The sequence below is a fragment of the Lontra canadensis genome, unplaced genomic scaffold, assembly GCF_010015895.1.
Source record: "Lontra canadensis isolate GAN:19392208 unplaced genomic scaffold, GSC_riverotter_1.0 scaffold25, whole genome shotgun sequence".
Lineage (NCBI taxonomy): Eukaryota > Metazoa > Chordata > Mammalia > Carnivora > Mustelidae > Lontra > Lontra canadensis.
The window spans coordinates 5,089,203-5,117,172 of record NW_022631019.1 but is presented as its reverse complement, the minus strand read 5'-3'; the positions used below and the strand labels follow the sequence as shown (position 1 = coordinate 5,117,172).

The following is a 27,970-nucleotide window of genomic DNA, read 5'->3' as shown; positions in this document are numbered from 1 at the left end:
AATTATTAATAGACCAAAGTGATAGGAATAGTCTGATAGGTTCTTTAAATTATTAATAGACCAAAGTGATAGGAATAGAGTTGTTTGTAGTCCCTTTAATATCTATGGGGTCCTTCATTCCCAATAGTGGGGATTTCTGTCTTCTTTTCTTATTCAGTATGGCTAAAGTTTTGTTAATTTTATCAGCTCTCGATTTCATTAATTTTCTCTTACTGATTTCTGCTCTCAATTCCATTGATATTTGGTTTTTATTATTTCTTTCCTTCTACTCTCCTTGGATTTAAGTTGCTCTTCTTGCTCTTGTTTCTTAAGGAGGAAGCTTAGATTATTGATTTGAAACCTTTCTTCTTTTTCCCATATAGCCACTTAATGCTACATAAATCTCCCTTTAAGCATTGTTTTAGCTGCATTCCACAAATTTGCTGTTGTTGTTGTTTTTCAATTCATTCATTTCAAAATGTTTTTACTTCCCTTAAGGCCTTGACCTGTGCGTCATTCAGAGGTATGTTCTTTAATTTCCAAACATTTGGCATTTTCTAGATAAACCTTCCTGTTACTGATTTCTAGTTTAATCCATTAGGTCAGAGAATATATTTGGTCTGATTTATATTTTTTAAAAATTGCTAAGGCTTGTATGATGGCCCAGAATAAGGACTATTTTGATAATGGTCCATCTGCCCTTGGAAAAAATAAGCATCACTTTGTCAGTTGAGGTGTTCCATAAAGGTCCATTACTCCAATCTTGTTGACAGCAGTGTTCAGGTCTTCTGCATCTTTACTGATCTTCTGTCCACTTGTTTTATCAATTACAGAGAGAGGTGAATTACAGTCTCTAATACCACTACAGATTTATTTTTCAAAGTCTTTATCAGTGTTTACAACTCATATATTTTGAAGCTCTGATGTTCAGTGCATAAACTTTTAGAACTATTACATGCTCTTAGATAATGAACCCCTCTGTTGTCATGCAATATCCCTGAAACCCTGATAATGTTGCTTGTCCTAAAGTCTACACTACCTAATATTAATACAGCTTTCCAGCTTTCTTTGGATTCCTGTTAGCATGCATATCTTTTCTAAGCTTTTGCTTTTACCCTATGTTTTTATTTGCAAAATGGGTTCTTGCAGATACTATGCAGCTGCCTCTTATTTTTTTTTCATCCAATTGACAATTTCAGTCTCCCAGCTGGTACACTGAGAACATTCACATTTAATGTGATTACTGAAACAGCGGAATTAAAATATGCCACTTTGCTAGCAGTTTTCCATTTATTTCATCTGGGTGTTTATTTTCTGCCTCATTTTGTATTGAATGTTTTAAATTCCACTTTATCTCCTCTGCTGACATTATTTATACTTCTTTAGAAATCAGTTCTAATGACTGTTCTAAAGTTCACAACATATACATTTAAGGAATCTTAATTCAACATTTCACTTCTGGTGTAAGGACTCCACAGCAGCACATTCCCAGTGCCTCTCCTGATCCTTTGCAATATTTTTACATATGTCACAAATGCAGAAAAGTAATTTCTACTTTAGTCAGTTACCTTCTAGGGCAACTAAAAATAAGTAAGAAATAAAATAACTTCATTAATTCCGTTCCCAGTGCTTTACATTCCCCCCTCCCCACTTTTGAGAAATTTTTATCTCCTTCATTTCTGAAAGATACTTTCCACTAGATAGAGAATTCTGAGCTAGCAGTTTTATTTTTCTTCTGAAGACATTTAGTGTTCTAGTATACATGGTGTCTAAAGAAATGTCTTCTGTAATTCTTATCTTTCTCTGTATGTAGTCTGCCTTTGTTGCTCTGGTTGGCTTCTAGATATCCTCTTTGCTTTTGTTTTCAACAGTTTGAATATATTTCCAAGTATGTGGTGGTTTTTTTCTTTTTTCAAGTATGTAGTATTTTTATTTTGTGATTGGTTTTTCTTTCTTATTTTTGTATTCACACTATTTGATGTTCTTCATATCTGTGGGAAATTCTTGACCATTATTTCAAGTATTTCTTTTGGGATTTCAATCACTTTTATGTTAGATCACTTGATTGTGTCTCCAAATTCTGAGAGGCTCTATTCTGTATGTTTCTTTCTGTGTTTCAGTTTGTATAATTTCTTTTTTTTTTTAATCTAACAATTCTTTTTTTTTTTTTTAAGATTTGTATTTATTTATTTGACAGACATAGATCACAAGTAGGAAGAGAGGCAGGCACAGAGAGAGGAGGAAGCAGGCTCCCTGCTGAGCAGAGAGCCCAATGCGGGGCTCAATCCCAGAACCCTGAGATCATGGCCTGAGCCAAAGGCAGAGACTTTAACTCACTGAGCCACCCAGGTGCCCCAAGTCTGTGTAATTTCTATGTAATCTATCTTCAAGTTTACCGATTCTTTTCTTGGTTGTATTGAGTCCCCATCAAAGGTATATGTGCATCTCTAATGTCTCCATTTGATCCTTTCCATCTCTATGCTACGATTACCTATGTGGTTTTGCATGTTGCTTACTGTCCATTAGAGCCTTTAATGTATTATTTGTAGTTATTTTAAATTCTCTGTCAGATCTTTTCCAACAGCTGTGTCATGTCTGACTCTTGTTCTGATGACTGCTTTGTCTTTTGGGAGTTTTTTCCTTTGCCCTTACATATGTTTCATAATTTGTTGAAAACTAACCATCTTGATAAGACAGCAGAGACTGCGCATCCTTTCCTTCTGCTGGGACTATGTTCAAGTTAACCTAATTTGTTGGCCAGGACTGAGATTTGTTGTTGCTATGGTTTCACTCCATATATCACAGCTTTCAAATTCCTCTAGTGACACTTTGTGCTTACACGGTGGCTAGTGTGCTACAGAGCTTTGGGTTTTTGCCAGTAGTTGCTCCACTTGCAGCCTTTGATCTTCCCTTTGCATTCACTGTGCCTCTCGTGAGTTACTGATTCCATCAGCCAATGCACCAGTATCCAAGACCTGATGTCACATCTCCCTAAATGCATGTGTCCCCCTTAGATTTTAGGCCTGTTGGCTGCCCTGGAGCCTCAGCACACGGACAGGTTCAAGAAAGCTCATGAACTTACTGCCATATGGCTTTTTTCCTTGTCCATTTGGAATGATGCGCTTTCCAGCTCTCCTTGACCACAAACCAAAGCATACTCACCCTGAATGAGTTCAGTTCATGGATCAGTGTTTTTCTCTCAGGCACGGACACTCTAGAAGTGGAATAGTCCATTTTCCCCAGGTTCCCCAACTGCTTCTGGCAGCTGGCATCAGGATCTGTAGCTGATGAAGGGGCTTTTTATCTTCATTACTCCTTGCCTTTCCATATTAACTTCTAAAATTTCCCTTCTCATTCTATTTCAAAACCAAACCTGCCCTCATAAGAAAAGTAAAAATATAAATTTAAAAACTTATGTTCTTGTTGGCTCTGACACCCTGTATATAGAACATGTATACAATGATTATTCAGTATTTTCCTCATGATTGGTGCTATTTCTAATATTTAAATTACAACATTTTATCTTTCAGTTATATACTTGTTTCTCTTGAGTAAGAAGTAATAAAAATTTTTTTTACTAGCTCTTTAAACTTGTAGGTCTTAAAATATTAATAAAATCAACATGCGCAAGTAACAATAGCTCCCCCCAAACAGTATCAAATGGCAGATTTTCCCTTTTCCCCAAAAGTCATATGCTATGTGTTAGAGTCAAATAACTAAGTAGGTATTACTCTCCTATATTATTCTCCTAAGTAGGTATTATTCTCTACAACAGCATCATAAATACACAGAATTAATTACAGCTTGAATTTTAGAAAATGGCGAATGGGAATATTGATGTCTGCTTAAAAACATGGCCTTCACACCATGGTACTGATAGCATTTCCAGACTAATGGTAGATGATAAGAAATGGAACAAAGCAGAAGGTGAGAAACAGTTTGTACTCTGACAAGAAATACAGAAGTCGGGACATAAAATCGTGGACCTCACATGAGGTCTTAGGCCCAAGCAGCAGTGAGCAGCACAAAGTGGACCAGACAATAAAACATTTAGAAATTTTAGCCTTCAAATACCCCTAAAGAAGTTCCAGTGCTAGGACATGGGTTAATAATAAACAGCAAAGAAGATACTCAAATTCTTTTGCAGAGAGGGAATTGGATAGTTTCAAGGGACCAAAAAAAAAGGTATTGTTTCTATCTCATGCCCTTATGTCCATGGCAAAAAAGACAAGCAGAATGTTAAACCCCCTATCAAGGAGACAAAAAACCCTCAAAGACTGGACATGGTCTATCCAGAGGGCTGCCTAGGAGCTCCTCATGATATCACCTGTAGCAACAGGTGGACGTTTTTGTTTTGTAAATCATGATAAGACTTAAAAAATATAGCTACTGTTTTAAAAAAAATTTTATTGACCTTAAGAGAATTTCTTAATACCCCTACTGTGTAAAATACCCCCATCTGACAATGATAGAGACCATTAATAACATTCGGGGGACAAACCTATAAAGGCTTCCAAAGACAAATGAAGGGAAAGACAGATAAACTAAAAAATTAATGTAATTTGATCTCTACATTATAGATCTTTCCTCTGCTATATAAGGCCAGCAGGCTGACTTTTCTAAAAAAGTCAATTATCATGAGTGATCCAATTCCTCTGGAATGCTCCTTACTTCATATGTGAGAAAAGTAAACATGCATCCAAAAAAAAGGAGTCCCTTTTAGTCCCAATTTAGATCATAAATATTCATTTGTTGTTAAGGACAGGAAGGATTACTAGAGCACACTGTAAAATTAATCCTTTCGGTTGACAGATGCCTCATGGTCAGGGCGGGGGGGCGGGGGGGCGGGGGGGCGGGGGGCTGGGGGTCTATGAATCTGTATTATCAAAAACATGAGTTCTTCAGTGGAAATACGCAGAAATCACGCTCTATGCCGTTTGGCTTTCAGAGCAGTATTTGCGGCTACCACTAGCATCATTACCACCATCACCCGGCAAGTCAATGTAAAGTCAATGTAAAGGGCCGCAGCACCGGGTGGTGGCTTTGTGCTCGCACAAGCCACGCCCACGCAGAAGCGCGCGGACCCGCGGGCAGAGGTTGGAGGCTGCCCTGCTGACTCACCGCCAAGCCGTCCGGGACGCGTCCCTGTCACCCGCGTATCTGGGGGCTTGGCCGTTGAGTCCACGTAGAACGGCTGTCCCAGAGTCGTAGTTTTGTTTCCACTGACGTACACCTGCTGCGAAGGCAACTTCGAGAAAAAGAATGACAGAATATGTTTCATACATTAAAAATCAAAAGAGAAACAATAAGCACAGTAAAAGATAGAACACGTGTCCCTTCCGGCTCTCCACCGCCATGACGCGAGGCGCGGTAACCGCGTTCACTCGCTTTCCTGCTGTGCCGCGACACTCTCCACACACCCGTTCCCAGCGCGGTAGCTGCGAGAAGGCCCGCGAGGACCCCGAGCAGCCCCTCCAGAAGGTGCTATTTTCTTTCTACGGGCAGTTTGCAAACCAAAAGGGATGAGGACGTCTGTTCCTCAAACACGGTCCCAGCGGGCCAGGAACAGACAGCAGGAAGTCCCCGCGCTAAGGGGCAGACGCGGTCCCATCTCCTTTCACAGCACATGGTAGGAGACGGGCAGGACGCCAGGTGCGCGCACGCACGCACACACGCACACGCACGCACGAAGTCGCTCACGTACCGGTTCCTGGCGCGCGGCCTCGACGCGGGGCCTGCTGGACTCACTGGACGCCGCGAGGCTGACGCAGGGCCCCCGGGAGTCGCTGCCGCCCAGGCTTCCGAAGCCGCTGGAGGCGCCTCCGTGAACCGGCTGAAGGAAGAAGGAGCCGCGCTCGAGTTCTGGCGACGCCGCCGCGGGGCTGAGAGCTGCAGCCGCCCCCTCAGAGCTTACACTGCGGCGGCCTCCCTGATACCCTGCGCCCGGGCGGAGACGGACGCCCCTAACTGGGCTGCTGACAGAGCAGATCCTCGCCTTCCGGCGCTTCTCAGGGCAGGGCCACGTTTTCTAGTCTACGCGGGCGCTTCCAGAACAGCGAGTCCTTAGAAAGCCGCAGAGAACAGACGTGACAAACTACGAAATAAACTCTGTCTGTGCCAAGCTGAGAACGGACGGGAGAAATGCAACAGACCCCAAGCTTTGCTCCGCGAACGTCACTTCCTGAACCCCCGTTTGGAAACGAGCGGGCTCGCGGCTACTGGTTTATTAACAGAACCTCCAGTAGGAATCGTTGTTGGCATTTGTTTTCAACAGGTGGTTTTCTCCGCGCCCGCCTTGTAACAGCCAGACGCGGAGACCTGCCATCCCTGGGTCCCCACCTTTAAAATCGGAATCATTTTTTAAAAAATACTGCAGCCCAGCCCCGCAGCTCCGCGCACCGGTACAGGTCGGGAAACAAGGAGGCGGCTCTGGTTTAGGAACCGCTTCCCTGTCTTCCCTGCCGGCTTGGTTTGCTCTGTTAGAGTGCGATCCTACAAGAATGTGCTGTGCATTTACTCCTCTCAGTAAAAGGAAAACAAGATGAATAAGAAGCTAAAGACAAAACCAGGAAGACAAAAATTCCCAGAACGCAGGGCGTGAAGATTTCTCCCCACCCCCCTCGCGGTGTATTTTTTTGTGAGGTCACTTCGCTAAGATCCACTGTTACAACACGATCATGGAAATTCTGTGTTTGCTTTTTTAAAATCTCACTTTACCTGTAAGAGAAGTTTGTGAATTTGTTCTTGTAGTTTTGTTATGTCTTTGTCATGACTGTTCATCTTCCTTTTTCTGGTAGCAAAAACATCCTCATTCAGGGGATTCCTGCGAAATGCCAAGCAGAAGATGGTGTCAGGCAATTCAAAATTAATTTACAATGAAGTCTAAAGTGATTTTTAAATAGAATGCTCAAATAACAAATCTATACTTGTACAAAGCAACTCTTTGACTTCAAATAGAAAATATAAAGCTAAATCCCATCCGTGGAGGCAAAAAAAAAAAATACTAAGACGTTATGAGGCTTCTTTGGATCGCCTAGAGCACTAATCTTTCGACATCTACGTCAGCATTGTTTTGCAGAAATCTAAACTCAGTGAGGAGTAACCTCTTTAGATACCAAAATATCTGCAACAACTACTGGTCTCAAAATTTAACATTAACTGAGTAACCTATTGTACAAATTTTAAGACCCTAGGTCCGCCAAACAACATTTGATATTTAACATACCTAATCACTTCAGCAACCCAACTCTTGGTGCAACCGTGGCTGTCAAAACCTGCAGTCTTGTTTACACTAGAGCATTTCAAAACCATGACCTGAACACAGCAAGAGGAAGATGTGCCAGCAGAAAACATCACAGAGAAGAAAATGACGTTCATTAAGGACCTATGTGACAGGAACCATGCCACTTTTATACAGCAAGAATAACATTTTCTAAACCCTTACAATGTGCCAGGCACCATTCCAAGTGCTCTAGCAAGTATTACCTCCTTCACTGGAGCTGAAAACTTCTCAAAGTCACCTAGCTGGTAAAGTCTAAACAGGTATTCATCAAGGGACCAGAGTCTAGGCTTTGGAGTACACTTTTGCCACCACAGTGTATCACCTCTCAGTACCTCAGTAGCTCAAGTACTATTAACATGATGCACTGAGTCAGACATGTCATCTCCTGAGTCCTCACAACTCTATGAAGCAAGAATCATCGTGATGCCAGAGAGGTTGGGTCACTTGCTGACACTCATACCTGAAAAGCAGCAGTCAGGGTTTGAATCTACATGCCTGACTCCAAAACCAGTGCCTTCCCTTTTCTATTCTGCCACCCTGCTGTTTCTCACAACTTTTAACACACAACCCAATTCCCTAAGAACTGAGATACTTTCCCAAAGACTGAAATAATTCTTAATTAGCAGTGTGATAAAAGTAGTCAGGTAGAGCTCTGCCTTTGGAGACTATGTCCCTCTCTGTCCAGAGCCCCATGGCAATGTCTTCTTTGGCGTGCAGACCATGGGTGGTGCCCACCAGTAGTTACCAACACAGCATGATGTATGTGGAACATACATGGCAAACTGTGCTTGAATGCACCACCTGACACACTGTACCCAGCACCCCTTTGGCCCGTCTGCTACCCGTTCTCCCCAGCTTCCCATTGGCATGTGAACTCTGTGGGGTCAGTCTCTCTGGCCTGCTGTGTTCACCTCTCTGGTTCCTCCAACTGTGCCAGGCACATACAAGAATGAATCCATCAGTGAAGGCGCAGTCTTGGCCGGGAGTGGGGGGTAAGGTTACATCTGACCCATGATAAATATGGCTATGCACTATGAGCTTGATACATTCCAGAAACATTTGGTTTGTTTGTCAAATGAAATTCTGGAACAGACATAGAACCAACTGCTTTGTGTTGTGAGATCTATTCCTGTCTGTGAAGCTTTCTACAAAACCAGGTTGTACCTTTAGTCAGTAATCACATAACTCAAGATAATAAATGTGCGGGCTGTGGAGATGCAGCCTTGACCCTAAAGTGGCAAATGCCATGCAGTGCTAGGCCACTGGCTATGGAAGGACACTGCTTGAGGAGTCAGGGAGAAAACCTGGTTCTTCTCTCCACTTCCCAACCTCCTCCTCAAATGACCTCTACAAAAGTTACTCTGTCGCCGAGTATATGGATATTATCTGGAGGATGAGAGGTAATAGCACATCACTGCTTTCCCACAGAGAGGTGGCTAGGTTCCCCGCTGAACACCCTCACTGTACCCCCTCATTGTTCCCATTTCAACCTCACACTTGCCAAAACTCCATTCACACATGCCATTTCTAGGTCCGGGCTCTCCCACTGCACTGTGGGCCCCAGGTCAAGGGAGATGATATCTATATGGTCTACCATCTTAGTCTCAGGGTCTAGCACAATGCCCGGGATAGCAGGTGACCCATAAGTACTTGTAAAAACAGTTGTATAAATATAATGGATGATTATAAAAAGAGTGATAAACATTTACTAGACTCTAAATTTTTCCCTCACATCATCCTGGAAATTGAGATGCAAATGTTGATATAATTTTTTTTTAAATTGCAAACACTGTGAGTACTTATCAGTTAATTTCATACATCATGTAATCACACTGAAAGGACAATTGGGACATCTAGGACATGGCTCTGGCATTGACGGGGAGGGCATAAAGACCAATGGCACCCAGGGGACACCTCATGAGAGCAATCATACTTGCTCTAGGGTTTCCTATAGTCCTACTAAGCAACCACCTGATTTTATTTTCCTTTCCCTACAGATTTCCCTACCTGGAAAAAAAAAGTCCTTTGTGGCCAACATGAGTAACACTGACTTGGCAGTCATATTTCTGATCCTAGTTACTACATTAGTTTTCTAGCAGAAGTTGGTCTCTTGAGTTAGGGCAGCAAGGAGCCCTTTTCTCCCATTAGGGTTCTAGACCTGCTCTACTGAGAAGCCAAACCCAAAGCACAAAGACATAGGAGGACCTTGGGACCATTTCTCACCATGGCTAGGTATCTTGTATTATGTATTATTAAGACACGACAAAATAAGTCTTACTGGTACACCTACGTTCTCAGTTTTATGCTTATGTGCACAAAGCTGTATGACAAAACACAAAAGACACGATTTCTCAACCTTAGCATGATTCTAAAGAGTTAAGTACAATTTCCATGCTAAAAAAAAAACAAACCCCAAAAGATACCACAGGGGAACCTATGGCCCAGCTGAGAAATTTACAGGTCAATTTTAATTTTAAGCCAAAAAGTCAAGGGACTGGGACGATTTTAGGCTCCAAGAGTGGTGGGCCAAGTAGCTGTGATCAAAGAGGCTAGAGTCAGCCATGTTGTCAGGAAAAGAAAAACTAAAGCATCTAATTTTTAAAAATAAAGATCTGATAAAATGGACACAAATAAGTGGAATTTGACAGCAGAAGCTGATATAAAATGGTTTACATGGTCACTAAAGAGAACTTTAAAATTCAGAAAAGAAAAAAAAAAAAAACCACACACACACAAAAAACACCTCACTCCATTACCCTACACAGAGTCAAAATTTGTATTTTATTTCCTTTCTTCTTCTTCCTACTTCACAGTGTTTATGTGTCATTTGAACACATTTATATTCATACATTATAAACAATTTTGTATGCTGCCTTTTAAATCTGATATATATTTCTCATGTTACATAATCTTTGGAAAAATTTCCTTTGACCAATAATACAACATGTCAAACAAATAGTCTAGAGCTTAATGACTGACATATAAGCTACTCTAAGTCTGCCATTATGATTGAACATGGTGCAAAATATATCTTTTCTTTATAAAGCTCTTCTATATTTAGGCCTGTTTCCTTAGACTGTTTCCATATGGGAATCATGAGGGCAAAGGGGTAGAAATCTTTCAAGGTCCTTGGCAGACCAAAAAAAAAAAAAAAATCTGTGCCTTATTTAGTTATGTGTCAACGAGTCAAAGGGAGTCATGGGTGGAAGAATACGATTTGGTAAGAACGGTCTTCCAGAACCATGAACACTGACTGACTTACGTTTGAACTTTATGCCGACCAATGATGAAAGACACCTTCCGGCTCCATGGGTTCACAAAGCTGGACCAGCTGGAGTCCAAAATGACGTAATCTCCATTTTGGGTACAAAATCGGATGGGTGAGTGTTCAAAGGGAGGGTGGCCTGCATACTTCAAGACTGTAGAAGATAATACCATGAGATTAGAATTTAATGAATGCATATTTAGGGCAAATATTTTTTCTAGGCATTTATTTGTAAGTTCTTCAGATGTCAATACAGAAAAAAAATAGTTTTAGCAGCTTCAACACAGTGCCCACTTGTTAAAGGTTGAGCTCTAGTGATAAAGAGCTTATGAGAAGCTCTAACACGAAATGAAATGAAAAATTAGAGCAGAGGAGTGGTAACAGAAAAACTTCCTCCTATAAAGAAGCAGGTCCTTACCTTTTTGGTGTATTGCGAGCATGAGAGAACGATCTTCTGGGTGCAGATAAGCTAAGACGGATGTTCCCATCAGATCCTGAGGTAGATAACCCAGCAAAGGCACTGCTCTGGGATAGAGACAGAGCACAGACAGCGTGTTACATGCAGCAAGTAATTTTCAGACTTTATACACTTTCAACAATACTTTTTAACTTAATTCTACCTATGAAAAAGAAAAGGCATGCAGAAGATATCATTCCAGCATTTATAAAAGGGGTCATGGGGAAATGGCTCTACAATCTAAGAGATGCTGGGCACTGGACATGTGTCGAAGTCACCTATGGAACTTTCTAGAAAATGATTCACAGGCTCACCACAGGTTAACTAAATCAGTTTCTGGGGTAAGACCAGGAATCTGTATCTTTAGCAAGTTCCACAGGGGTCTCGGACACCCCTCCCAATTTACAAAGTTTACAAAGGTCACATTGTAATGCAGAAGAATGCTGATGGTGTTAAGTGAATAAAGCAGGGTGCACATTTATCCAGCACGATTAAAACTGTGCGGAAACAGTATCTCCCAGAAGGTGGAAACAGACAGACGCCAGGAACACAAAGACATGTGCAGGATGGAGTTTCACGGGAGGGCAGTGAATGCACAGCTCTCATGGTCACGTAGAAAGAATGGACTCCATGAGTGTTTTCTGTGTGTCCAAATTCACAACCATTTTCTAATGCAATAAATTTAAGCCATTACCAGGGTATCTGCAGCGAAATATTCTTACTCTCTACAGATTCCACGATACAAAGTATTTCATCAATTACTGTTTAGTTTCAGGGTACCTATTATTAAATAAACCTATTTTCAGATGTTAAGATTTTTTAAAAATCAAAATGAAAAGCTATCCTAACTGTGCCAACCGTTTTGACTTTGTTGGTTTCCACTTCCGTGTGCCATGGTGCACTGAGTGCCTGATTTTCCGATTTCACGAATAAGTAAATTCAAAAATAAACGTGGGAAGAAACAGAGGGTACTCACCAGGGGATAACAGTGTTTATTTTTTCCAAATAAAAGTATTAAAAAACAACAATAAGCAATGACTACTATCTGCTATCATGATTCTTTAAGAGCACTTTAATATCAAAAAAAGGTAGAAAAGACATCAGTTCAAAATGACTGATGATGCTTTAAATTAAGTAAACTTAGCTTTACCAAAAAAAAAAAAAAAACACTTCTTATTTCTCCTTTTGTTTCTCCCTTCACTTCAGACTGAGAAACATTTCATCCAAAGGTATTTTAGAAAAGCACTTGTCTGATGGAAATCATGTTGGTACAGGAGCTAGAGGCCAGAGTTAGAGTTTTGGTCTCCTTTGAGGACAATCACGTACCATGTCCAGGTTCACTGTCCTCCTGTGTAACATGGAGCAACAATTCCTGACGTACCTAAAGCAGACTACTGTCAAATCAAATACAACTTGCAAACTGTATAAGTAGAATATGCAAGATCTTTACATTGAAACATAAACTTCAAGCTAACAAATCAAACTTGCAAATGGTTGGACATATGTTTCATAATGTGGACGTATGTAAACATAATGTAAATATTCTCATATTTCTATTTTCAGAAACAAATTTTTTTCAGGCTTAAAGAAGCACTTACCTTTCATCTATTTCAAGAAAGACACATCCTGGGGTGTGTGTTGTGGTAAAAATTCTTTTATCCACTGGGATTCGAGGAGCTACGAAAAACAGAAAGACTCACCTAAAGGCAAATATTTAATTAGTCATGCCCTTAACTGACCACTTACATTAGAGAGGGAACAGTATCTCATATGAAACAGTAGAAATCTCACTCGGGGGCCTGGCCTTCAAGAAACAAGGCTACGGTTATGTTATATAATACTTGTCGTTACTAACTACATTTTGATTAGCTCAAAATGCAATGGCTACTGAAGTCCATTGTAAGTCGAGTTTGTGTGCACGGAATCACTCATCACAATCCAGCAGGCCGAGCTGGCAGAAATGAAAGGTCAGGCCTGGTGGGTCTGGTGGTATTTGGTGGTGCTGTGTGACTAAGTACAATGAATTTGGTGTCAGTATTTTAAATTTGGGTCAGAAAACTCATACGGTCAGTATTAATGCATGAATTTGGAAATATAGTCTACCATCAGAGAACAGAACTACAGCTTCCACTCAAGGCCTTTCAGAATACTTAAAAAATACAAATTCATTTTTGTGACCTCATAAGAAACTGTGCAAGTTTTCATGCTTTTTTTTTTTTTAAAGATTTATTTATTTACTTGAGAGAGAGAGTGGCTGTGTGTGAGTGTGGGGGAGAAGCAGAGGGAGGGAATCTCAAACAGACTCCCCACTGGGCATGGAGTCCGTCTCCATGCCGGGACTGGTAAGATTGTGACCTGAACTGAAAACAAGGGTCAGGCATGTAACTGACTGAGCCACCTAGGTGCCCCCAAGTTCCATGCTCTCGTTTCACACAGGGCAGAAGCCAGAGGCCACCAGTCACCAGTACAGAATGGATCAGACCAGGTATCAGTGGCCAAGTCTGTGCTTAGATCTTAGGCCACACTGACCTTGAAGGAGACAACTATGGAGAAGTCAGGGTCAGGAAACGGAGACACCAGGGCAGATCAGCTCTAAATGCCCAAGAGTTCAGGGCCAACATGAAGCCTCGAGCACTCTTTTCTGGTGCTGCAGCTGCAGTCAACAGGCTTCCACATGCTCCTACCTGCACGGCTGTCAGGTTACGTTTGATCCAGAAACAGACCCTCCTGCCTTACCTTCATAACCAGAGTGAATCTTCTCCACCAGGGTGAGACAGCAGGGCTCAGATTCCAGCTGGGCAGAGCTACGTACATGCAGCAGATAAGGGATAATCCGGACTGGGCAGTAATGTTTCTCTTGCTCTGTGTCCTGGCCTCCCCTGAAAAGCACAGAGACGGTGAGTGACCTCTCCTGATGCATTCAGGGAGCCCAGCATGAAACAAGGCCTTGAGAGATGCCTTCTTGGTGATTTCTGAAAGAGACCTACCCAAATCTAAAATGTTTAAATGTGTTTATTTTAAAAAGAAATGTTAGTTTACATTTTCAATGCCCAAGGATAATTATACTCATTCTTTATCCAATGAAAAAGAGGAGTTATGGAGAACCAGCTTAGTGGGTTAAAAGTGGAACCAGCCATTCCATGACTTTTCTTCTGACCCAAATCATGTGACCTCCTGGTCTTACCTCACGTGCCTCAACCAAGTACCACATGACAGCAATCAGGTTTCCCTGTGATCATGCCCCCCAAAGCCAGCTCTCCACCACCCCTACCTACACTCTCTCAAGGGGCTGACTTCGTCCCATAGTTTCACGACTACCTGGATGGGCACAGGGCCCTGTGCGGGGGGGAAGCAGGCATCAGGAAAGCAGGGCTAGAACGTGCTGGCCGAGCCCTGGCCCAGCTGGGCAGGGGCGGCTCGACTCCCGGCCTTTCACCCGGTTTTATAGCTCCAGCTGCCCAGAGGATATTTCTCCTTGGATACACTGTGGTCCCCTTAGTAGCGACGTGCCCACAACCGAATCCATCCCCCCCACCCCCCGTTTCTATGGGTCACACCTCGCCTCTCCCACCACTGGCCGAAGTCACATCAGGTGGTCTTCAGCTGCTAGAAGCTCCACCTCCGTGTGCCCTGTACTCCCCCCACCCCCACCTCGCTTCCTTGCCTCTCCACAGACCCTGGTGCCTCTGCTCCCAATCGTGTCCCTGCTTCCGTTTGAGAAAAGAGCAGCCTGACCCTGACCCTGACCCACCAGCTGTCCTGTGTCTCCCACCTGTTCCTGGGCCTGCATCTCCCAGGCTCATCCCATCCTGGCTTCTGCACGCTCTGTGTGCGCTGACGAACCGAGTACCTGTCTCCAGCCCGGACTTCTCCCTGAACGCCACACCCACCTACCGATGCTCCTCCGTCAACACCACAGAGTTCAAGTTCCACCAGACAAGGCCAATCAACTTGTCTAAAACCAGGCGCCGGACTCTTCCCCTCCTCGCTCCAGGAAGCGGCTCTTTCCTTTCACACCCAAAACTGGTCCATTAATGAACTCCAACAGCTCTCCCGAACAAAGATATCTGGAATCCCCAAGGTATGTCTGTGTCTTCCTGCTGCCACTGCCCAGTGACAGCCCTTCTCTCCCCGGCCCTCCCTCCTGCCCCTCATCCCTGCCCCTTCTCCAGAGCAGCGCCCGACGAGGCCCTCTTAGGCCAGGTCGCATCCCTCTAAAAAATGCAACTGGCCTGTCTCTGTCCACTGAGGATTCCCAGAAACTGTGTGAAGCCTGGTTGGTCTCCAGACGGTAATGCCATCTCCCACCTCAAGGAAGGAGGGATCGTGGGAGAAATGACGGACTCCACATGTGCGGTAGGACACATCTAGGTGGCACCTGGGCCACTGTGCCTGGAGCAAAGGCAGCTGTCAGCGCCCCTGGGGGTACCCTCACATGGCACTGGAGCGAACCTGAAAGGGTTCATGCTGGCCACAAGCGAGACCATTTGAGCATCACAGAGATGAACGAGCATCTTCTGTTTTTGCTCACATTCTGAAATGCTGATGGAGGAAATGATCCACGGTCTGAGAACTGCTTCAGCGTCAGGGGGAGGGTGGGCTGAGGAGCTGGCGGTGGCAGATACGACAGAAGACTGGCTGTGGATTAAAGTCAGTGAAGCTGAATGGTGAGTCTGTACCAGTGCACTGTACTGTCTCCCCTACTTCCATGTTATTTTGCAAATTCCAAAAGTAAAGTTTTCAAAAAAATGATTAACCTGAACAAAACATGCCCTTCGGAAGTCAAAGCTCCCTATGGTCCGGTCCCTGTTTCTTCATCTCCTTCCACTCTTCTCCAGCCATATTAGTTTCCTTGTTACTCCCCCCACAGGCCAAGCATGCTCTGCCCCAGGGCCTTCGCACTTGTCTGGAATACTCTTCCCTCAGGTAGAGGTATGGCTTGCTCCCTCACTACCTTCAGGCTCTGGCTCCAATCAGGCTTCTTATTAGAGAACATTCCTTAACCACCCTGAACACACTAGTAATCTCTCTCCTGCCCAGAATTCCCACTCCTTCCCTCTCCTTCACTATTTCACATGGAACTTACCGCCAGCGGACACACACACAGGTACCTGTTTGTTAACTGTCTCCCTTCCACACACAGAATGGAAGGTCCACAAGGGCAAGAACTTTGCACCTGTGATCTTGCCTGGCTCAGAGAAGGCAAAGAAATATATTTACTAGCAAATAAACACAAACAGCACTTAGTCTGTGGTGAGCACTGTTCTAAGGTCTTCGTTAACAGTTCCTCTGTGAAGGACTGAACGGGCCAACACAGCCCTCCCTCCTGCGGCCCTCTCCCCGGCGTAGCCTTCCCCAAGCACTGGAACGCTGTGAGCTCAACGGCTCCAACCCTGCGGAGTGCTGACTGGTCCATTACAAGGACTGTTCTCTTTAGTTTTCCACATCTGGACCCTTTAGTAACTTCAGTACTCACGCTGGCAATCGTGATGTCACTGAACCACACTTCCTTATTGCAAAAGTAACATGAACACAGCACAGCAAATTCAGAAGAAAAAAAAAATCACTAACAAATCCTATCAGAAACCAACTACGATTAAAATTTGGGTCAGTTTTCTTCCAGTTCATTACATCTGGACCTTTTAAATCCTTCCCTTAGACACAGGTATTTTACTTTCTTTAGTTATTTAAAATTTAGGAAGTTAGGGGCGTCCGGCTGGCTCAGTCGGTAGAGTGTGTGTCTCTTGATCTCACCAGGTCACAAGTTCAAGCCCCATTGCTTAAAAAAAATTTTTTTTTAATCAAGTAAAATTTCAAAAATTAATTTTAAGTGTGACCAAGAGTGAAAAAGCAAACAAAAACCAACAGATCCCCAAACAATGGGCATTTGAAAGTGTACTTAACATCATCCAGCGATTCCTAGTGAGAAAGAGAGACAGAGAACATGAGAGAGAGCACGAGAGCGCGCGAGCACCCCCGGCTAAGAATGATCTCTCTGTTCTTCGTCCGGACTGTGTTATTACCTCGTCATTTGGAGTGTACGCTGCTTCTCCTCAATCAAAACACAAACTTCTGTGGCAAGAACCCAGTGCTAGCTGAATACAAAAGAATCTAAAAAGGGCCCCCCAAAATCAGAGTGTAACCCATTGTTCCTGCCCCTCACATGCCCCCAGACTTACCGGATCCTGCAGAAAAAGGACTTCACCGGAGTGGAGTCGTACTGAGATGCTGCAGGAAACAGAGACAAAGCATTAATCACCCCCTCCCAGAGCAACAGGCCAGAGCAGCTCACTGTCCATGAGACAAACTCCAATTATCCCCAAACAAATGAGAAACTGCTCTTTTAAAGGAGATACCCTTGATTCAAACAGGGCTTCTGCCCTCTCTCTGAGATGGAGTCACATCCAGTATTTTCCAGGGGGATTTGGTACTCTTGCTGTGACCCTCAGGGAGACAGCAAGCATATGTATGTAGGACTGAGGGCTTTCCCTCATCAAACTGCTGAAACTGCCCATGCTCCTCCTTCCGAGCTCAAGGTAATGATCTGGGGACACAATTACTTTGGTAGTCATGTTCTATTTCACAGTTATAGTCCGCACAGGTCTCAAAAACTGCTGATTTGGACCACTTACAGTGTTTAGGTACAGGATACAGAAATGTCTGTTTTCTGTCCTTGGACAAAATCCCCGAAGTTGGGGCCCAGAAATGACACAATCGTCTTAGGCCTCTCACCATGGAGTGCCTCCCTGGTCTACAGAAGATCGTACCAACTACCAGGGTCTCTAAGGACACGTTCTCACCAGCCTCACACCAACGTTTGTGCTGGTTTATGGATTTCGGTGTTAATTTCATTGATTTGACAAGTGGTAATTCCGAAATGTTTAATTTACCTTGATCGAGGGGCTGAACCTTTTCCCAAGTGTTTATCGACTATTTAGCTCTCCTCTGCTTAGAGCGCCTTGAATTGATCTTTGGGACACTTGCCCACTGCGTGAAAAAGCCTCAGTTACAGGAACCAAGGAAATGCTTAAAACCAAGGCGATATTTTATAAGCATATACCAAAGGAGCAGAAACAACGAGAACTCTGGAGAACCAAGGCAGGGCACGTGGTCCAGGTCTTTGCACTTCTGAGGAGAAGATCACAGAAGAGTCAGAAAATGGACTTTTGAATGACCAGGTTAAATGTACCTGATTAAAAAAGCAAACAAACAAAAAAACCCCCGAAAAACCAAATCGCAAAAACTCCCAGTTTCAAAGGCACCAATGATCCAACTCTCAGAATTCAGAACACTATGGAAGTCACAGTCCTGGAATTCTGAAACCAGAAGACTGTTCTTACGGCTCGTCTGTGAGGAGGAACCGAGCTGACAAGGTCAGCTCACCGAACTCATGGCTCCGAGCCACCCAACGGGCGCTAACATCGAAACCACCCCAGGAAAGGCTCAGAGAAGCTTGCGGAGGGCTGATGGCAAGATAAGGATGTCTCAAAAATATTAACTTTTTGAGATGATTTTTATAAACAGGACCCATTCCTTGGTGTCGTTTTCAAATGCCCACCTTCGTGTGGCCGCAGATGTCCTGTTTGATGGTTCCCACCGCAGGGACTGACGTGGTCCGGAGGGGCAGCGGATCCCAGCAAGGGCCCTGACTCACACTGGCAGGGTGAAATCCCGCTCCGCACCTGCCGGTAGCGCGACCTCGGAGGAGTCCCTTAGCTCTGTGCCTCAGGATCAGAGAGACGGAGAAAGGGCGTGGCTCCCGGCTTCAGGGGACATCACTGACCGCAGGCCACAGCTGCTATCTCAGGGCCCCACATTTGGTGGCTGTTCTCACCCAGGGCCCACACACGGAGCGGTACTGAGACAGGACCATTCCATGGAGATTCTGGGCTCCTCTGGTGTGTGACCGTGGCTGGGACTTCCCTTTGACTGCCTGGCGAAGTAGTCCTGTGAGCCGTGTGGCAGGCCAAGCCGCCTCCTCCCCGGTCCCCCGGTTCCCGCTCCTTCCACCAGTGTCAGGCATGCACCATGGGCTCCCCTCCATCACCCACCCCCTGCAGCATGTCACTTACACAGCTAAACCCATCTTGGCGTCTGCTGCTCAGGAGACCCAAACTAACACAGTTACCTTATCCGTCAACTGGGGACAGTGATGGGGTCTATTGCTCCTAAGGTTTTTGTGAAGATTGAATTAGTCAATCCAGTGAAACATGAAGAAAGGCCCTGGCAAACAGTAACCATTCTACAGAATGGCAGCAATGAAGAGGAGCCCTTGTGTTGCAGAACATTCCAGATACCTCAAGTGCTCCAACTGCCAGCGTGCTTTCTTCTCTCAGTGACTGTGTGTTAGCGGGCTGGTGGGACACGACGATTTTATAGTGAGAAGCTACATGGCCTCCTTGGTTCCAGAAGGGACAAAACTCAATTTAAAACTCAGGTCTTCCGATTTCCTTGCTTAAAATTCTTTGCACATAGGAAATACAGCTAGCTACTCTACCAGAAGGGAGACTTGAGTGTACTCTGTGTAAGGACAGCAGGCACTGCAGTCTCTAGGAGTTGTGCAGGACCGAGAGCCAGACTATGGGATCTCAAACAGTGGATGCGAGTCCCTTCTCAGTTCCACACCTCGGCTGCGGGGGCGAATCCTTATTTTCAGACGTGCGCTCTACAGAATAGCGGTCAGAGCTTTCCGGGAGGTCTGTACGAGCCAAAGTCGAAACATCCTCTGACACCAGGCCAAAGGCTGACATCTGCTGAGTTCCCAGCTTCCTATGTCCCCTTCACGCTCCAGGAGCTCAGAGGAAGTGCAGAAGGAGGCAGCAGGGGCCCAGCCCAGAAACGGCTCAAGAAGAGCCGGAATCACGGAGGTGTGCGAGGCCAAGCCCAGTGCAGGGGGTCGCCAGGAGCACCACCAGCTCTTTAAGGAGAAAGCCAAAATTCAGGTTCCCAAAACAGCAACTTCAGAATATGTTACCTTTTTACGTGTTGGGGAGATATCACGGCAATAACTTGCAAAGATAACACGGCTGAAAGGAGCAGACAGAGACCCCAGGGGGCACTGACGGTGGAGGGAAGGTGGGGGGCGGGGCGCCTGGGGCCGTCTTGGCACCTGAACAGCTCCCGGCCCCCAGCGCCGGCAGGATAAATGGCGGTGGAGGGGAGGAAGGATGGATAAAAGCAGACAAACAAAAATGGACAATTAGAAGTTGAAAATACATGCTCAAGAAAGAGGAAGAGAAATGAAATCAACCTTGTCTTAGGGGAACAGGAAAGAGTTGGAAACAAGCAAGGAAGACAGGTGTGCATTTTGAAATGACCATGAGCTACGCCCAAAAGACGGGGCCAAAGTTCTGCCACGGAGAAAGGAGCGTCTGTTCCCACGGGACACGGCCTGCACTAGAAAGCTGGAATGGGCATGGGGCCCTAGATTGCAAAATGAGAACGTTCTGGAGAGGTGTTTCACATCCGTGCCAATGTCTAACACTACTGAACCGTATACTTAAAAATGGTTAAGATGGTACATTTTGGATATATACTTTTTTTTTTTTACTATAATAAACAAATTTAAATTTTAAAAAAGCTAAAGAAAAGGGCTTGGAATCAAAAGAAAAAGGTTGATCTAATATTCTAATTACTAATATACTAATATCACAAAGAATATGAAATAATAAAGGGTGACTTTAAAAAGAAATAATTATTTACAGAATCACACAGGACTGCAAGTCACAAAGCAAACCAGGACTAGGCATTCCCAGTTCAGGGAAATAACTATTTCAGAAGAAAAAGTAATGAGATTCATGAACTTTTGGGGAGAAGCAAAACTGGAAGGGGAGCTAATCATGAGAAGTTTCTCTCCAAAGCCAAGCAAAGAAATAATGAAGTCAATGTGAGAAGGAAAACGTTTAATTTTATTAACTTAGAGAAAACAGAATCCTTCTAACAGTGAGACTGCTATATGGGATGCAGGCAGTCAAACCATATTAAAAAAAAAAAACGTATTTATGATATGGAACCTATAAAATTAACTTCACGAAGTCAAAGTGTATTAATTGGAATTTTGTTATTAGAGGATTTAAAATGTTGTTTCTAACAGTCTGACTTTTTATTTATTCATTTACGCGCCTTTGTTTTTTTAAAAAATTTTATTTTAGTAGTCCACCCAATGTGGGGCTCGAACTCATGACCTCAAGGTCAAGAGTTGCACATTCCACCAACTGAGCCAGGCAGGAGCCCCACATTTCAATTTTTTACATAAAGAAATAAAAACCATATAGTGTGCAGGTCTAAAACAATATGTTAATTTTGGTTGTCTCTCTGAAAGAATGAAACTGATCGTGCTGAGGCAAGGTAAACATCTGAGCCTGGGTCCCATTACCTCTTTGGGTCCAGCTGTTCCAGAGGGGGAGGTGAGCGTGGGCAGTGTGTGCACAGAAAACCCTCACATCTTGGGGAGCGAGCAGTTCCACGAAGTGAGATGACTCCAAGAAATCTTTCTTACAATTCAGGATTGAAGCAGCTTGTTCAGAAATGTGCACTAACCTTCCAGACAGAAAGGAAAAAACTGCCACAAAGGTACCCTAGGAAAAACATTTAAAATAAACGCAAATATTGAGACACATGTGAACAATATTCCCTGAAAGGTCAATTTCTTCTAGACTCCTAATGTCATCAACACAGGCACATATCCTGAAAAGCCAGCGCGATTCTCCAATATATGCCTTAATGGTCTTCGAAAAACCCACATTTGATCTTCTGAAGGTCTGATTTCTATACCAGACAATGTACCAGTTCATCCTACATCGACTAAATGTGCATACGGCTTAACCACTTCTGATGCCTCCTCATTTTCACACTGACGGGACTGTCTTCTCTTGACCAATGCGTAATTCTAGGCTTCAAGACCACGCTCAAGAGCCACCTCCTTCAAGACACTGTCTTGGACACGCCTCGCTACGTAAGAATCATGTCTCCCATTTGTTCCATGAGACCGCAGTGACATTTACAAATTGACCACTGTTCCTGTCCCCTACCATTGGCACATCCTTCTAAGTTTTATCTTAAAGACCTTAAGGGAAAATGTTTTCTTAAACTTTTCCTTGTTTCTTCCAACTCCACCACACCCACCAGAGTCCCATAAACACCGCAGTCAGTGAAACAAACACTACTGTGATCTCAGGGAGCGCTCTCGTTCTGACATTACAAGATCTCTACGTCTGAGGTCTAAACATGAAACCAAGCCATGCCCATCCCAACAACGAGGCATGAGGCTGAATGATTCTGCCAACATGATTCAAAAAAGATACACGACATGTCTCTTGCCCAATTTTACAGAAAAATGACAGCATCTCAACTCAGCTGGTTCTATAAAATCCAGCTGTTACAACTTGAAGGAGTAGGTATTGGAACTAAGAATGATATAAATACAAATTAACAATTCAGAAATTAGAATAAAATGAGAGCGGTTACGCTGCAGTTTATTTTTTATTTTTTTATTTTTGGTCGAGAGATCGCAGAGGTGCTCAGGAGGCAGGGGCGGCTGGTGAGGGGAGCCCAGCAGACCACCACCCCCGGGCCGCCGCCTGAGTTTACATCTGCGCTCTCACGAGGGCAGCAGAAACTGAGTACAGGACGCCTCCTGGGCAGTCTCTGTTGTTTGCCTCACATCACGGTTACTGAAGCTCCAACATATTAGGTTTCAAGATCTACGTCTAGATAAAGTTAGGAAAAACCACACAGGCTGATATGGCAAAATGTGCGGATTCTTACTGTGTTTTTGGAAGGGTACCCCGAGGCAGCCGTGCCCAGCTCCTCAAGACTGTAGGTGGTCGCAGCTGCTTGAGGTGCTCCACTCTGACTGAGGGTCTGGAAAAACCCACTGTTTGCTAAGAAACACAGGAAAATAAATAGGTAGTCCAGTGACGGCGATAGCTTAAGGAGATCATTTTTACCACCCTTGAAGTCGGGTTGTTTTTTAGGATGAGGACACCTCGGCGTATCTGCCTCAAAACCACATCATCATCTTTCACCTAAAACACTGACAGTTGTACCAACGTCGAGCCTCTGGAGTTTAGGACTTTCTGATGTTCTGTGTCACAAGGAGCAAGCTCCATATAAGGTATGAAAACCCCAAATTCCAAATACATGCACGTGGCGTGTTTATGGCAGAAATACTACTTTTGTATTCAGGACCTGTGTGTCATACATGACGTCACAGAGGTGAGCTAGCTAAAGAAAATGTGTGCCTTGTTAAATCCCTGAAAAAGAAAGGTCAGAGATAGTAAGGGAAAGGTGCTCGCAGCGGTTCATTTTTAATTTGGCAAATTCCCTGGCGAGGATGCGGAGAAAGGGGAACCCTCCTACACTGTCAGTAGGAATGCAAGCTGGTGCAGCCACTCTGGAAAACAGCATGGAGGGTCCTCAAAAAGTTGGAAATAGGGGTATCCTACGACCCAGCAATCCAGCAATCGCATTACTGGGTATTTACCCTAAAGATACAAATGTAGCGATCCGAAGGGGCACGTGCACCCCAGTGTTTATAGCAGCAATGTCCACAATAGCCAAACTATGGAAGGAACCTAGGTGTTCATCAACGGATGAATGGATAAAAAAGATGTGGTATATAAATACAATGGAATACTATGCAGCCATCAAAAGAAATGCAATGACGTGGATAGAACTAGAGGGTATTACGCTGAGCAAAATAAGTCAATCAGAGAAAGACAATTATCATATGATCTCCCTGATATGAGGAAGTAGAGAGGAAACGTGGGGGGCTTGGGGGGTAGGGAAGGAAAAAAACAAAACAAGATAGGATCGGGAGGGAGACAAACCATAAGAGACCCTTAATCTCACAAAACAAACTGAGGGTTGCCGGGGGGCAGGTAGGCAGAGGGTGGTTGGGTGATGGACATGGGGGAGGGTATATGATATGGTGAGTGAAGTGTGTAAACCTGGCAATTCACAGACCTGTACCCCTGAGGCTAATAATACATTACATGTTAATAAAAAAAAATTAATTTGGCAAATTCCTGACATACCATGAATGCGTTGTAACAGTATGTGGATGACACGGAAAGGCAAGCTGTATTTCCCAAATGTGTTTTTTCCCCAATACTCTGAGAAAACCATGATCCTTTAAAAAGCAAGCTTTAAAATGTGCTAAACTCTACTCTCCTAAAGCAAATAATCAAAACATGGCAGAGTCGCTCAACAACAGTTCCTAAACTATGACACAAAAAAGGTTCTCCTGATGTTCCTAATTTGCCAAACCAAGACATGAACACAATCTATGTGGATTTGCTCATCTCACATCAAGCACCTCAAACGCTCAAAACATTTCAGGGATCAGAACCAAACTGACAGCTCTTCCGGCTTGGCCCACGTTTACGAACAAAATGATGTACTCCCAGGACTGTACTTTTTCTCCCACTCATTTACCTTGTACTCTGTGCACGCAGCGAAGGGCATAGTTGAGGGCATCGACAGTGCTTGGCTTACTGTGTCTCCCTGATGGGAAGTATTTTTTCATTTCTTGCACAACCATTACAAGTTCTTCAGAAACTCTATTTCGATCTTGCTGTTCACTGTAAGACAAAACAAAAAAAGAACCACCCTATCAATTCACATTCAATTAAAATTAAAATTCAAAAAAAGAGCAGCCCGCGTTTATCAAACGTGCCAAGCAACTTTCTAAGTGCTCCCCACAAGTCATCTCATTTTGTTCCCAGGTTTATTTTCCCCTTTGGAAGGTGGGGGATCCTGGCCAAAGAAACTGGTAAACATCAAACATCTTCCTTTTTTCCCATTTTTTCTCATCCCTCCTCCAGCTCCCCCGCTCAGATAAATCCTTAACCACTGTTTCCAAACTTCCGGCACTCTTTGGTACTTCCTCACAGTTTCCCAGAGCTTTTCATTCCATTGTCTGAGGATCCCCCTGAACTTTCTCCTGGGCTTACAAACAAAAAGATAGATCGATTTAAGCCCCCCTGTTCCTGTACTGCCCTGGAAGAACAACAAACAGATAGACCGTGTCACCTGTTGCTGCTCTCCACCTGTGGGCTCTGCAGTTGGAACTTCTGGCTCCACATCTCCTCCTGTCCTCTCCCCAAGGCCTCCGAGGCCCGGGCCTGCGCTCTTTCAAGTTCCAGAGGCTCAGTCCCCCTGGAGTCCAGACATTTAAGGCTGGACCTTTCCAGGTCTTCACAGGGGTCCATCTTCTGCTCAGCAGCCCTCGGTCTGTCGCCTGCTTCCTTTTCACCTTGCAGTCAGCGATAGGAATTTATTTCTCATTTTGGACCACGCCATTGCCTTAGTGAAAATGACTGGTCATCAGGAGCCGGCGGATACGGGTCCCTGGTCACCTGGCCGGTTTCCTATGCAGGATCTCCATGCAGTCTCGGATGGCTCTGCTCACGGGGGCAGCCTGGGGGCGCGGGCGGGGGGGACGTGACTGAGGGGTCAGGTGTCCAGTGACACGGGCGATATGCTGCGGACGCCGGGCTGTGACAACCCCGCCCCCCGCCAGACTCCCGCATTCGCCGGCCTGCCCACCCGCAGCTCCCCACCCGCGACGTGCGTCCAAAAACGACCCGGGAGTGCGGAACTTCCAGCGCCAAGTTCAGGAGCCCCAGGTTCCCCCGGCCCCAGAACGGAGGGCGGACTCGGGGAGATCTCCCCGCCCCAGCAGAGTACTCACCAGCTGCCGCCGCCTCCGCTCACCCCACCGGGCACCGCCGGGCAGCGAGCACTCCCGAGGCCCGCCGCGTGCGGGCGGCCGCCGGCGCCGCGCCCCCCGTGCGCCACGTGACGCGGCCCCGCCCCGAGCCGCGCGATTGGCTGCCGCGGCCGGCTCTGCGCGCCCCTATTGGTTCGAGGGCGGAGCCCGCGCCGGGCGCCCCGGTTACATAACCCGAGGCGAGTGGGCGGGGAGAAGGCCGGGAAACGAGTTACATAACGCCGGGGGTCGGACGAAGGGCGGTGCTCGGCCAATCCCGGCAGGCGGGGACGTAGGCGGGGGGCGGAGGGGCCCAGAGGGGGCTGGAGCTCAGGCCGCGCTAGTCGAGTGCTCCGCCCCATTCGGGAGGGAACGGGACCACCAGGAGGCCGGAGCCAACGCGGCAGGGATAGGGCGCTCGCGCCGCCAATCACGAGGGGGCGGGACCCGAGCGGGGTTGGCCGGCCCCCACGTGAGGGGCCGGAGATCAGGCGGCCGGGCGCTCTGGTGGCCGGGTTGGCGGGGTTGGCCGGGTTAGGGGGGGACGGCCTGGGGCGCGGTCGCGCCAGGCCCGGCCGCGGGAAGAAGGGCTGGATGTCCGAGCGCCTGGTCTGCACCTTCTCGGGCTCCCTTTTTGCATCTTGCTCTCAACCTTGGTGCTTCGCGCCCGCCAGCTCCGGGGGCTCTGAGGTGTCGACCCCGGAGAAGTCCCGGGAAGATCAAAGCCCTGTTTCAGAAACGGAATTTTGACGGCGGACTCCGAACATTTCCCTGGTCCCTGAAGTTACAGGTTGATTTGGCAGCTGGGGGAAGACGAGTGTATGTTAAGAGACGCCGTCTCAGAAAAGGAAGGTGTAGCCAAGCCCTTTGTAAAAATATCAAGTCTGAAAGTTTTTTAGATTGTGTGTCGACTCCTCCGAAGTGCGGAGCTCCGCCCCTTTCCAGTGTCGGGTACATGAAAAATGTTCAGTAGTTTTTGGAAAAATGAAAGGAATTGTATAGAAAAGGGGTAAGTGAAGTGTGCCAGTTGTTCATGTCATGTATTGGATAAACCACCTCCTTTTTCCAAATGACGCAGATGTCCCTCTCCTCTCGTTTTGTCGCACTGCGTTCTGCGTTCGTTCAACAGACACTTACTGAGCAGATGATCTGGGCCGGGATGACTGTGGTCCCCGAGAAAGAGTGGTGGCGAAGGTCCCTGCCATTCAGGAAGTCTACCTTTTATGAAGACGGAAGACACAAGCAAGTGGATAGGCTGGGTGGAATGTGAAACGAAGACGAAATGCAGCTGGGAGAGGGTGGAGGGTGAAGGACGCAACAGACACGTTAACTTGGTGATCGGGGAAGCCTCTGGGACTGGGCGAACTGAAACCTGAGTGTGTGTGTGGTGGGGGTGCGGGTGGCCCAAAGGGAGGGGGTAGAAGACACCTGCAGAGGCTCTGGCAGAGCAGGTGTGTTGTTCAGGAACAGAAAGAACATCTACTTTGGAGAATTCCCAGAGGGAGGAGGAATGGTGTGAGAGGCAATCAGGAAGTCAGGAAGGGCCAGATTATAATTAGGGAACGCGATTTGGGTTTTCTTCTAAAGGTAGTGGAAAGAGGATTTGAAGCAAGAGAGCGATCTGTATTGGCCAGATTTCTACACAGGGAGTGGTTAACAGGTGGCTGTTAGTTACAAGAAGAGGGCTGAGGACTGGTTGGACTAGGGTGGTTCCAGGAATGACCACGAGAGGAGACTAGACGTGGGAGGCATCTGGGGCACAGAAACTTGCGGATGAGTTGAGTGTGTGTGTGAGAGAGAAAGTGATCAAGGGACTCCTGGGTCTTTGGTGTAAGCAGAGCTGCGTGTCATGGGTCATCAGCATAGATGGACAGGTCTGGGGAGAGTAAGTTTTGATGAGGGGAGAATGGAGACTTGTTTCCCACACGTTATGTTTGAGCACGCAGGTGGGACTGTCAGGTGGGTGACTGGATGTCCCAGCCCGGGATGCAGGGAAGAGGCCAGGGATGGCGAGATGGCTGACGTTTGGAAGAGGCCAAAGTCCCTACAACGTTTACAGTCACAGGTGAAATTCTCAACAGGAAAATGCAGATAGAGGAAGGCCAAAGGCCAAGACTGGGGGAGGGGAGAGGCGTGGAGATTTAGAGGCCTAGCAGAGAAGGTGAAGAATAAGGTGAAGAATGAGGAGCCATAGAGGGGGTTGAAAGAAAAGCAGAAGAACGTTGGGTCATGGGAGCTAGAGAAATATTTCAAGGAGAGAGCTATTCACCGTAT

General features: G+C 45.6%; 1 protein-coding gene across 3 annotated transcripts in view; it reads right to left on the bottom strand.

Annotated features, from left to right (window-relative positions):
• Positions 1-25,725, bottom strand: part of PER3 (period circadian regulator 3) — a 55,835-nt gene extending 30,110 nt beyond the window's left edge. Inside the window, exons 1-12 of one of the 3 annotated variants that reach the window (XM_032863308.1) lie at positions 25,679-25,725; positions 25,018-25,405; positions 24,421-24,566; positions 22,750-22,865; positions 21,359-21,560; positions 17,163-17,211; positions 13,720-13,862; positions 12,582-12,660; positions 10,945-11,051; positions 10,524-10,680; positions 6,697-6,802; positions 5,101-5,227 (exon numbers count right to left, since the gene is read on the bottom strand). In XM_032863308.1, the coding sequence (XP_032719199.1) occupies positions 5,101-5,227; positions 6,697-6,802; positions 10,524-10,680; positions 10,945-11,051; positions 12,582-12,660; positions 13,720-13,862; positions 17,163-17,211; positions 21,359-21,560; positions 22,750-22,865; positions 24,421-24,566; positions 25,018-25,196 (1,411 nt within the window). In that variant the 5' untranslated portion in view covers positions 25,197-25,405; positions 25,679-25,725. Of the gene's footprint in view, positions 1-5,100; positions 5,228-6,696; positions 6,803-10,523; positions 10,681-10,944; positions 11,052-12,581; positions 12,661-13,719; positions 13,863-17,162; positions 17,212-21,358; positions 21,561-22,749; positions 22,866-24,420; positions 24,567-25,017; positions 25,518-25,678 lie in introns of those variants that run through there. The other 2 variants (XM_032863311.1, XM_032863309.1) reach the window with 2 other exon arrangements.
• Positions 25,726-27,970: the final 2,245 nt, after the last annotated feature.